This window comes from Nannobrachium achirus (assembly GCF_963921795.1).
Source record: "Nannobrachium achirus genome assembly, chromosome: 9".
Classification (NCBI taxonomy): Eukaryota; Metazoa; Chordata; class Actinopteri; order Myctophiformes; family Myctophidae; genus Nannobrachium; species Nannobrachium achirus.
In genome coordinates, this window is record NC_137818.1 from 23,615,238 (window position 1) to 23,627,737 (window position 12,500).

The following is a 12,500-nucleotide window of genomic DNA, read 5'->3' on the forward strand; positions in this document are numbered from 1 at the left end:
TGTGGAAATAAGCCTTGGCTTTCTAGAATCTCCTTTTAGTTGACCTTGTACCAGTGATTTGTACTGTCATGAAACTGTACTTTTTTCTTTTGCAAACTTCTAATAAATTCTTCAACCAATCAATCAAAAGCAGACAAAATAGATACTGCATGTACAGTTCTAGGCTACACATACAGTATTGTCACTGTGTATTGTTTATTGGCCTTTCACTTTCAGCATTATCACAGGTTATACAATTATTATTAAAACACTGCATTATTTGGCCGTTACACTTACTGTTACTACCTACCTATACAGTAGCATTTACTGCATATTGAGCAATGAAATGCACATTTCTAAAATATAATATAACCCAAGTGTGTCCACTTCTCAGATCAATATACTTATTTCCCATTCATTAGCTAACAAGCCAAATTTCTTATTGCATGCACATTTTGACATGCAGTCATGTTCATAGTCTCCTTGTTGGTGAGAACTGTACGCTAAATTATACAATTTATGGATTGTGTAGTTGCCTGTGGGTTGTGCAGTTATCATTTATATTGTTCTGTAAAAGTTGTGGTATTAAGAGCTTGTGTATTTGTATGTGCCTCGACGGGATGAGTCGGTAGAGTCAGAGTATCTGCGCGTGCGCGCTGGTTGTGGGGGCTGGTCTGGGCTAAGATGCCAGGGCTGAATTTTAGTCCCAGTCCGTCCCTGTGTGTGTGTGTGTGTGTGTGTGTGTGTGTGTGTGTGTGTGTGTGTGTGTGTGTTGGTATATGCGTTTGTGTCCTAGTATAGGCTATACCTTTATGTCCCTTTTCTCTCTCTCTCTGTGTGTGTGTGTGTGTGTGTGTGTGTGTGTGTGTGTGTGTGTGTGTGTGTGTGTGTGTGTGTGTGTGTGTGTGTGTGTGTATAGATCTACAGTATGTGTTTGTGTGTGCGCGAGCATGCATGTGTCTGTCTGTCTGGTGATGCAGGAATGTTCTTAGCTGTATCACACGCCACACATTTGTTCTAATCACATCCAGGTCCATCTGAGCTCCCATGACCGGTAGGGTCTAATTTAATGTTCACCCGCCTGTTAGACTGACTGCAGCATGAATACAAATACTTACCTCTAACACTTCAAACACACACACACACACACACACACATACAATTTTACACACACACACACACACACACACACACACACACACACACACACACACACACACACACACACACACACACACACACACACACACACACACACACACACACACACACTCCCTGTCACAATAGCAAACATGCATTGAATGTTTCAATGTACACATGTACACACTAGTGTCAAAATACTGTCATCTCTCTCCTTCTCACTCTCTCACCCTTTCTTTTGATCTCTTCCTTGCATAGACACACATCCTCCTTTGTGTGTGTGTGTGTGTGTGTGTGTGTGTGTGTGTGTGTGTGTGTGAGAGAGAGAATTCTTCTCACACTTTCATCTCTCTCTCTCCCATGCCATGTTATGTAGCTTTAGTAGTTTCTGTTCTTTTATTTCTTAACCTTATTCCCTTTGATTCACAGTGACAGGGGTCAGGGGGCAATTGGCCGGGCCATAAAGGTCATGACCCTTGTTGACCTCTCCTGTCAACTTGAACCTGACAGGCATGGCTGCACACAGCAGGCGCGTGTTCCTGTGCGTTTGTGCTTGCACACGCACATGAGTGTATGTGTGAAAAGTCTTGCAGGAATTAAGACGAGCCTGTATATGGTTCCCTCTATTTAGTTTTCACTGTTGGCAGACTCTTTAATTTAAAGGAGTAATAATAACTAGAAAGATGTGGTTGCCGTGACTCGAATTTCGCAAATGAATTTACCATCAGAATGTTCTAGCCCCGTAAACCACCAACTTCCGGAAAACGCGTTGGCATTTGTTATGGAATAACTCTGGAAGTTGATGGTTTACGAGGCTAAGAATCTTCCCCATTCAAGTCAATGGGGAAAATTAATTCACAAATAAATGAATGGACATAATGAAGATCTCTGTGTCAGTCCTTGTCCCTGTTATGCTCATATATGGAGATCCCTGATGTCATCAATATTAAGCCCATATCTTTCAGTATCACGTGGTCTATGGTGTTAGACATCTATGATGTCAGTCATCCCCATATTTGGGAAAAGTTTAATTTTTTAAAATTAATGTCAAAAAAATTAATTCACGAATAAATGTATATAAATTAAACTATATATAGCAAAATAGCATGCATGTGTGTCCCGATGAAGCCGGTCGATTTGACATATGGCCCAGGTGCGTGCTACCAAAGCTGTGGGAGGAGTAGCGCAGCAAAAAAAAGTTAACTTAGGAGACGATGGAAGATGGAAGATGGAATAAAGTCGGACAAGTACTATAGTCTGGTTGCCCTGCAGGGGCAATCAGACTAATGACTTTATTTCTATGGTGTGTTCACCCCGTGATGTCTTGAATACAAGGAGGATATGTGTTTTTTTAAACTACTTCCGGGCTAAATCGTCTCATGCGCAAATTACACACATGAAAAGTTCACCCAATTATAAAGGCAGCTCATGGCTCCCTTTATAACTGGGAGAACTTTTCATTTAAGTCTGACGGATACTCACTATACCTGGAAAGCTGACCAGCTCTGAGACAATAGCTTCTCTGTGGTATCCTTGTCCGTGTATGATCTGTGGTGTGTGCTGTGTGTGTGCGTGTGTGTGTTTGTGTACTTGTGCGTATGAGGCTGAAAGCAGATTTTTCACTTTTTTGGTGAGGTGTCAATGATTGGTTGACTCAAGTCATTCATCTCTGTGCGTGCGTGCGTGCGTGCGTGCGTGCGTGTGTTTGCCTGAACCTAACATATAAGATATTAGTGTGTGTGTGTCTGTTTGCCTATACGCATCAGGATATATGTCACACCACATTAGTGTGTACATACATTATCTGTGCACGTGTCTGTTCATGTTTCCCTTTGCCTTTATGCATTTGGCTGTCCATGTCCGCGCGCGCGCACGCGTGTGTGTGCTTGTGTGCGTGTGTGCGTGTGTGTGTGTGTGTGTGTGTGAAGAAGCCAGGCCAACAGACAACACCTACCTATCCCCACCCGCTTGACAAATTCTGTTGGCATGGTTGCCGTTGTCAAGGCAACTGCCCCAAGAGTAAGGGTGTGGTGGGCTCGGTTTGATGTTTCAGGATTCAGTAAGTCAGGGAAGTGTGTGTGTGCGTGCGTGCGTGCGTGAGTGTGTGTGTGCGTGTGTGTGTGTGTGTGTGTGTGTGTGTGTGTGTGTGTGTGTGTGTGTGTGTGAGAGAGGGGAGGTGGGGGTCTAAATATGAAGCATGTTGCTGACTCACTGGTCATGCTTGCTTGTGTGCGTGTGTGTGTGTGTTGTATGTGCTATTTTGAGATTTGTGTGTGTCTGCATTTTATTTCATTTTATAGTTAGTTTATTATAGTGTTATCTGCACCTTTATATACTGTATCTTTGCATGACTGTCTGTGTCTGCGTGTATTACGCTTAAATTATACTCTGTATCGCATATGGAAAATAGCTGATTTACAACATCACATGTTATAAAGCTGTCTTTAGTCTTATAGTCGTCCTCACAAAGCTACTTTCATTTCTCTACTATACCACATGGTCATCACATCATCATCATCACCCACTTTCCTGTTCATAATAATGCTGATCTCATCAGGTCTCATACAGCTTTCAGGAGCTCATGCTGTGAATGCTGTTGGTGTGTTTTGATTGCTAAGGAATGTTTCATGTTCAATTTAGCTGAGTTTGACCAGTTATATTAAATTTAGCTGAATCGTGCTATTCTGGGAGCATGGTGTAAGCAACTATTTAGAAGTCCGGCTATTTCTAAATGTGCTGTAGTGCTGCACTACTGTTTGACCGCAAAAGAGGAATTGCTTGAAACGTACGTAAATACGATGTACTATATCAGTGGTTCTCAACCTGTGGGTCAGGACCCCCAGGGGGGGTCCCCAAATTATTTTGGGGGGTCCCGAGATGATTAACTTAATGTGCAACATTGTTTTCTCACTCAACAGTAAACAAACCAGCATAAAGTTTAACTGTATATTGGGTATCTGCACATTTCTAAAGTGACAATTTGAGGACTTTTTAATACCTCTGAAATGACAAATTAAACATTGGCCAAATTGTCAAACATTATAGAGGCAGATTGTGAAAATAGCAGATCTACAATACATGCTCTCAACGGCTCGCAACGCGAGGTGTTGTGAGCATGTAGATCGGCTGTCTTCACAATAGAACCGTGTTGTACAAAATGTAATGCCTCAACTCGATCTTAGTGCTCGTCAGGGTAGGGGGTCCCCAGTTAAAGTATGTAAGGTTGAGAACCACTGTACTATATGATGCAGGGTGGAATGAAGGATATATACAGGACAGGAGATATTCTATTCTATTTAAGTTGTACTTTCTATTCCAAAGGTCCTTCTGAGTTTGGTTTTAATAGGATCCTGCTTTGCAGCAGAGTGCTGTACAGTACAGTATATACAGAACTTTCTGTCTCTGTGGTAGTTTCTGTTTCTCTGTTTCACATTAGAATTTCCATTTCCACTGACTCATGTCTTCCTCTCTTTACCCTCTCCTCTTTTTCCTCTCTGCTCTGGCTCATCCATCTCTCCTGTTTGAGCCTGTATGTCATTGTACTGTGGTTTCTCCCAACTTCTCTTCTCTTCTCTTCTCTTCTCTTCTCTTCTCTTCTCTTCTCTTCTCTTCTCCTCTTCTCTTCTCTTCTCTTCTCTTCTCTTCTCTTCTCTTCTCTTCTCTTCTCTTCTCCTCTTCTCTTCTCTTCTCTTCTCTTCTCTTCTCTTCTCTTCTCTTCTCTTCTCTTCTTCTCTTCTCTTCTCTTCTCTTCTCTTCTCTTCTCTTCTCTCCTCTGTCATGTGCCCTTTCTTAATCTCTAATCCACCATGACCTGCAGAATATTCACTCATTCTTTTTTCACTATTTCTCTTTCTCTTTGTGAGAATTATCCCTTCAAATACATAGCTTCCTCATCCCTCCTTTTCACTCCCTCTCCTTCTCTTCCATCCATCCATCCATCCATCCATCCATCCATCCATCCATTCTTCTTTCTTTCTTTCTTTCCTCCGCCGCCTGGCTCTTGTCATCATCATCATCATCATCATCATCATCATCATCATCACCCGTCAAGCATTCCTTCTACACACAAATTCTACTCCCTCATTCTATTTTAGATTTCTTTCCGCTCCCTCACCCCTCCTCTTTCTCTCCTAATCATCATCATCATCATCATCATCATCATCATCCATGTCAATGCATTGTGAATCTTCACTGCAGTCCTTTCATTCTCACTATCCCTTCCATCCTTCCTGTCATATTTTTCTTTCATTCTTCCCACCGTGTTCCTGCCTTCCTAATCCATCTACAATGTCTTCTCCGTCCCACAAGGGACCTTTTGATAGTCCCCCAACCCTTCACTCATCTCTCTCTTCATCTCTGTTCTGTACATCCATCGATCTTTCCTTCATCCAGTCTGACACCTTTCCATTCATCCGTCTATCCTCTGTTACATCCAGTCCTGCCGTCATGTCATGGTTTCTCTCCCTGCGGTCGCGTCTCATTTCTCTGTCAGTCACTCGGATCAATCTCTGCACACATCTCAGCATTTCACTTCTCTATCCCACTGTGTCCATCTGTCTGTCTCTCCCTCACGTCTCTTTCTCTCTCTATCTTTTATCTTTTCATCTCTCTCGCACTTTCTTGCACAATATGTCTCTGCTTTGTTCGTTTTTTCATCCTTCTTTCTCTTTCCTATATTCCTTACTTTCTCCTCCTTTTCTTTCTCTTTCTGCTTCACTTTCACTTTCCCTGCCGCTCGCTCATCCTGACTTTTTGTCTCTTTTCAGTCCAGTCCATCCATCAATGTATATGCGGCCATCTTGTTCCTATTCCTCTCAAAACCACATTTTTCTTACATCTTCTATCAAACACATATGGTAGCTAAGCTAATATATACTGTATTATATGGAGCACATATACTGTGTAGTTCTTAAAGTAGCTCATGTTGATGTTTTGTTACTGGTGTGTCCCATAGTATAACAAGCTCAAAGACGGCACATCTGCTGCAGTTTGCAGAAGTTGCCACGCTCCTGTCAGACAGTGTAGCGCTGGTGGTTCCAGAGGCAAAGTTTGTCTAGAACATCAGTCAAGATTCTGGGCTTAACAGCTGGTATGATTTTATGTTTGGCTTATTGCCATTATTTTAGAAACGCATTTTTGACTAACATACTTACATACTTTTTTTCCATTTCTATTTCCATCCTACAGTAAGTCATTGCTGAGTTCAGTGCGTATACATACCTAAATTGGGAACTGGTTTAATAAGGGGTGTCCTTTGTAATATTACCACACAACCTGTAAACTATCAAAAAGGAAATGTGTTTTTAAAATAGGTGTCTAAACCAACAACATCATGGTGCAAATGCACCTAAATTCAAAGGAATGATTACGGTGAACAGTCTTTCCCAGCTATCGGTATCTATCTCCCGCACCATAGCTCTCATGGTTTACGTTGTGCAACAGTGTAATCATTTGAAAAGACATTTTATCTATCCACGAGCTATCTGTGGCCTCATATTCACTCATAATCACACCATCTGTCTGGAGATGTCATAGTGTGCAGTCTGTGTGTGTGTGTGTGTGTGTGTGTGTGTGTGTGTGTGTGTGTGTGTGTGTGTGTGTGTGTGTGTGTGTGTGTGTGTGTGTGCGCGTGTGTGCGTGCTTGCGTGCGCGTGTGTGTTTGTGTTTGTGTGTGTGCATGCGTGCGTGCGTGAGTGTGTGCGACTGCATGTGCGCGCATGTGATTTGGCATGTCTACAATAGACACTTTTTATTGCCTGACAGCCTCATTGTTTGACGTGAGCGTTCTGGATGATACGTGATTAGAGACAATTAACTGATAGACTAACTCATCTATGTGTGAATTACAGCTTAAACTACATCACAGGAGAGGATAGGCATTTTGCTAATTAAATTAGCATTATCAATCATAATATTATGATGAATTTTAATTAGCCAGCTTCGATAACAATAGTTTAGTTAAATGTACTGACTCTGAAGAAGCTCTTAGACATCTAAATGATCTAAATAAATATTCAGCAAGTGTACAATAGTATGCAGGTATTTGAAAAATGTCTTAAATATTGTCATATTTAGTGCGACGTCCGTGCTGTGCATTGGTTTTGGTTATAACCCGAGCGGGATGTCCATATTTGAGCATGCCCGTCCGCAACAGACACACAACTTCAGCTTTATATTGTAGATATTTATTATATATAATTATATCTATTATTTATTTCCCACTTCTCTTCTTATGCTCAGAGTTGATCCAGAATGGTCGTCTGCTGACACTGCCCCTAGTGGCCGGGGACCTGCACTCCATCATGCTTGATGAGGACAGTAGGCGTGTGTACGTGGCCATGAAGGACAACCTACTGTCCACCAGCCTGGAAGACATCACACAGAACCCACGCAAGGTTAGACACACTCCTGAGCCCACTTTTAACCTGCTGGCCCCAACATACCCCTGAACCTACTCTGAGCTAACGCGGACATTATTTGTTGGCCGGCGGATCTCGCCGGGTGCTTCTCCGTCTCGAAATGACACGAAGGGGGACATGACTCCTGCTGCTGTCCGCTTTGAGTAAATGAGGAAGTGATCCGTGGCGGAAAACGAGTGATAAATCATAGCGATTTTATAATGATAATGGATAAGCCTAAACAAACCAGTTCACATGAACAATACTGATGTAAAATAAGATATCTGAACGGCTATATTGTATTTTATACAATTAAAATGTCATGAGCCAGCACAGTTATTGTGTGTGTGTGTGTTATACAGGCTTATTTTTCTTCTGATCGCCAAAATAAGCCTGGGTTTCCGAGGCTACCCTGAACCTAACCACAACCAAAACCACAACCACAACCTAACCACAACCTCAAAATCCCTAAACCTAACTCTAAAAACTCCCCAAAATTAACTTTCATTATCAGATTGGAGAAAATAGGTCATAATTGATGGCTTAGGGGTCTAATTAGACATTGACTGATGATGGTGAAGATGATGATGCGAGGAAGAAGGAATTCAAACCCTGCTGCTGACTAACATCCTCTATTTCATATCTTAAATGCCTCTTTCAATCTGTCATGTCCCATGCGTCCCTCTATCGCCACTTACAGGATATTGTGACCCATGTCTTTCTTGTACTTTCTCTTCTTTCTTTCTTTCTCTCTCTCTCTCTCTCTCTCTCTCTCTCTCTCTCTCTCTCTCTCTCTCTCTCTCACTCTCTCCCTCACTATTACACACATTCTACTGATACTTGCTATTAAGGGTTAATGTATTCTACAGTTCCTTCCCTGTTCCCATTTGTGCTTCTGTTGCAGTCACACAGCTGGTGTCCAGCAGGGCAGTTATTAGATTGCCACACAGGCAGAAAAGCAGCCGACTGACTTTGGCAAGATGGAAAAACAGACATGACAGACAGACAGACATACAGACCGAGAGAGGTAGACATAAACAGTAAACACAGAGAACCACTCAGTTGGCCAAGACTCCAGCCTGCCAAATATAGAAGGTCATCAGACATGCAGGTAGATGTTTCAGTACAGCCTAAGCAGTGGTGTAAGTACATTTACTCAAGTACTGTATTTAAGTAGCCTACACTTTTGAGGTATTTCTACTTTACTGGAGTATTTCTAGTTTTCAATACTTTTACTTCTACTCTCCACTACATCTCAGAGGCAAATATTGTACTTTTACTTCACTACAATTATTTGAAAACTTTAGTTACTACTAGTTACTTTGCAGTAGCCATGTGTTGCCAGACACGGATCCGCCCCCTCGGCAGTGTGATAGAGTCTGGCAACGCTAACTTTGTAGATTTAGATTATTACTACAAAACTATTGTATATACATTTATCCACAAAGCGTTGTGGTGCGACACATTGTGAGCTTGTAAGCTCTGCTATTTTCAAAATATTTTTATACAATTTATACATTTGAAAATTTGTGAAATGGTTCATTCTGCATAATGAGTACTTTTTACTTTTGGTACAATCCTTTTTGAACTACAGTTACCTTTTGAAGTAAAATTCCGAATTCCGGACTGCACACACACCAAAGTATGGTCGCCAGTGGATAAACTCTTTTTGTGCGTGGCTGACTAAAAACGCAGAGAGCGCATTCTGTCCCAAAGCCAGTGCCACGCCTGTCAGCCACACTTCCAGAACCCTCCCCATTCCGCCTTCGACCCGATTGGACAGAGGGGGGAAACCTGAATCTGCATGGAGAATTTATTTGCTCCAGCATAAACGCCAAGTCGGTGCGGCACGCAGATGTCCTCTCCTGACATGAAAACACCCCCTTCCCTTTGAAATGCATTGGCGGAACACGGATTCCATTCTCCTAGGTACTTTGGTGTGGGTGCGGCATTACTTGTAACAGATCTATTTCTACATTGCAGTATGGATACTTTTACTTTAGTAAAATAAAAATGTATTCCTCTTCCACCACTGAGTCTAAGGCAGACAGACATCAAGAGAGACTGGCATGGACTTGGCTCCTCCAGTCTCCCCTAAGGCAAGGCAGTTAAACGGCCTGACAGCACATAGCCAACTAGCTAACCAGCCAGCTGCTCATACTGTGCTTTACCTCTCGTCCAACCTGAAACCTAATTTATGCTAAAAGTGGTGTGGGAAAACATTGTTGTTGTCGGGTGGAAACCTTGTATGTCCAAAACCGTTGGTTTTGTATTCATCATTTTAAAAGTGATTTAAGATAGTGAAAATAGCCAATCTACAAGCACACAACGCCTCGCACTGCGAGTCGCTGTGTGCTTGTGGATCTGCTATTTTCACTGGTCTTGTGCGACAGTCTTGTATGATGAAGCAAGGCTTTGCTTTACGATAGAACGTACAAATTGAAACTTGGACATACAAGGTTTCTGCCCGACAGTGACGATATGTATTTTCAACTGATACAAGTGTTGATGAGAGTCTCTTTTTTTCAGTTATATAATACGTAATCGAGTGACCTGACGCAATATGTCACCTTTTTGGCCAAAGCCTCAATTAGCTTTGAGGCGGTGCAGGGCAGTGTAATAGTAGGCTTGTTTCTTCTCTGATCAAACCACAGCCCCCTGGAGGCATTCCTTATGTCTGACGAGCCAGCCTGCATCCCACATCACACGCTGCCGCAGAGGGTCACCCTGTGTGTGTGTGTGTGTGTGTGTGTGTGTGTGTGTGTGTGTGTGTGTGTGTGTGTGTGTGTGTGTGTGTGTGTGTGTGTCTTACTTCATTCGTTCCAGCCACAACCACCCATATCCCTTTCCTCACTCCTCTCCACCATATGCTTGTGCATGCATACCATCAAAAACAGCCTACATTCCTCTCCCTCTCCTCACTCTTTCTCTTTTAATCTTCACCAATTGACTCCGTTGTGCTTGAAACAAAGCCTCTCATTTAGCCTCAAACATCATGTAATGACTGCTGTCAGGGGTCCGTCTGTGGTGTACCGCTTAAGACCCCCTTCCTCCCGAGACACACATGTACCCCAGGGCTGGTTTAGGATAGAATCCCACCACAGTCTTCCTCGCTTTGCTGTCTCCGCCTCTCCACTTTCCCTTGACTGTCCATCTCAATAAAGGACACACAATGGAGAGTTGACCGCCAGCTGTAAAGCATAGCTCACTGACAGGGCTTCTGTATGCTCGTATGCCATGGTGTGGCGTTTCTCTTTCATTCTCCTTTTCCATTGTAAGGACCGTCAGTCAACATATTCGTCACTCACCGCAGTGAAAAGGCATTGAAAAAACATTGCTATAGGATTATCAGCATGACGTGAACATACGCAGGAGCACGCACGCGCGCGGGCACACACGCATGCACGCCAGCGCGCCCGCACGCACACACATACACCCACACATACATACATTAAGCAGCACCATTAACAACAGGTGCACCTCATTATTGGTCACCGTCTCCCCAGGGCACGCATGCACTTGGCCGTTAGAGACCCTGTGCTGTTACTGAAAGGTTACAAGTTCGATTCCTGACCCTGAGCTTCTTCATGCTCGCTCATTAGCTCTGGAAAGAAATAGTCTGCAAAGAAATGGCCATAATAGTGTGTGTGTGTGTGTGTGTGTGTGTGTGTGTGTGTGTGTGTGCGTGTGCGTGTGCGTGTGCGTGTGCGTGCGTGTTCTCTAGCGGTGGTCCATGTGAGTGTATTTGCCTGATAAGGGAGTGCAGCAGGCCTCTTATCTCATCTGATCAGCTCTACCATGCTGTGGTCTGCTCTGGGCTGTGAAGCAATGACTGTGTAACACAAAGATTACTGCACTGTTAGAATGATTGCATTCCAGAGTGCACGTACACTACATGGTTCAATACTGGTTGTCCCAGTAGGAATGGAACCTGGCCACAGGGAACAGAACCCTCCCTCACCCAGAAGTGGTTATGCAGAGAATTTAACCTTACACTGTACTGGGTAGGGGGGAATCACGGCACCCCATCTTTAAGGACAGGGTGCCGTCATGTTTTACCCCTTAAAACATAATCATCAGGTATTATGATTATACTTGGAGGAAGATTTCTTTCAAAAAAGTGTACAAAAAGTGTTAAAATTATGTTTTCATGTGGCCACACCCACCTGTTCATAAAGTATACCTGGTTTTCAGGTGGGTGGTGACCCAGCTGAAGTTAGCCACACCCACAGTCTGGGGGTCTATTAGAGTAATGTTAACTCCATAGACACATACAAAACTGAAAAAGTACAAAACTATGGCACAACCTGTTTAAGTTTTGTAGTGCTGTAGTCTGTCCTCAGTGTTAACTCTGACTGTATAAATGGAACCAAGTGGAACAGTAAGAGTCCATTTGGTTCCATTTTTACACTCTTAGAGTTACAAATGAATAAATTAACACTGACGAGGGCCATACCCGTGGAAAGCGCATGCCCCTCCGGTTATGCAATACCCGTTGCACCTGTTGACAGAGTACTTTGTGTAGTACCCATTATCATACGTCTGTCATATTGATGATGACATGAGGGATCTCCATATATGGGCTTACAATGGACTCAGGGGGCACGGTGGCGCAATCGGTAGTGCTGTCACCTCACAGCCAGAAGGACGATGTGGGCGCTGGGGGCATGTTCTTTCCTCCGCGTCATCAGTGCCCATACCCTAGGTGGGGTTGGCAAAAGGGCCTTTCTGTGTTGAGTTTGCATGTTCTCCCCGTATCTCCTAGGGTAGGTACCCTCACAAAAAATATGCAGTAATCCTGGTCTCTATACTGCCTCCCCCTGGCCATGAATGTGTGTGTGTCTCACAGACTGTGAGACGCAGACACAGACAGGCTGATATGGGATTTACAGATTTCTAGATATTTCTGGACAAGACGCTGAGTCCCCCGAGTCCTTGCCGATACACGCGTGAAGTTTTAAGTTGATCGGTCCAACAGTACTC

General features: G+C 43.3%; 1 protein-coding gene across 1 annotated transcript in view; it reads left to right on the forward strand.

The window, feature by feature from the left end:
* Positions 1 to 12,500, forward strand: part of sema3h (sema domain, immunoglobulin domain (Ig), short basic domain, secreted, (semaphorin) 3H) — a gene marked incomplete at its 3' end in the record, with an annotated part of 69,049 nt that overhangs the window by 13,528 nt on the left and 43,021 nt on the right. Inside the window, exon 3 of the mRNA XM_080732516.1 lies at positions 7,360 to 7,514. Within this exon, the coding sequence (XP_080588642.1) occupies positions 7,360 to 7,514 (155 nt within the window). The remainder of the gene's footprint in view (positions 1 to 7,359; positions 7,515 to 12,500) is intronic.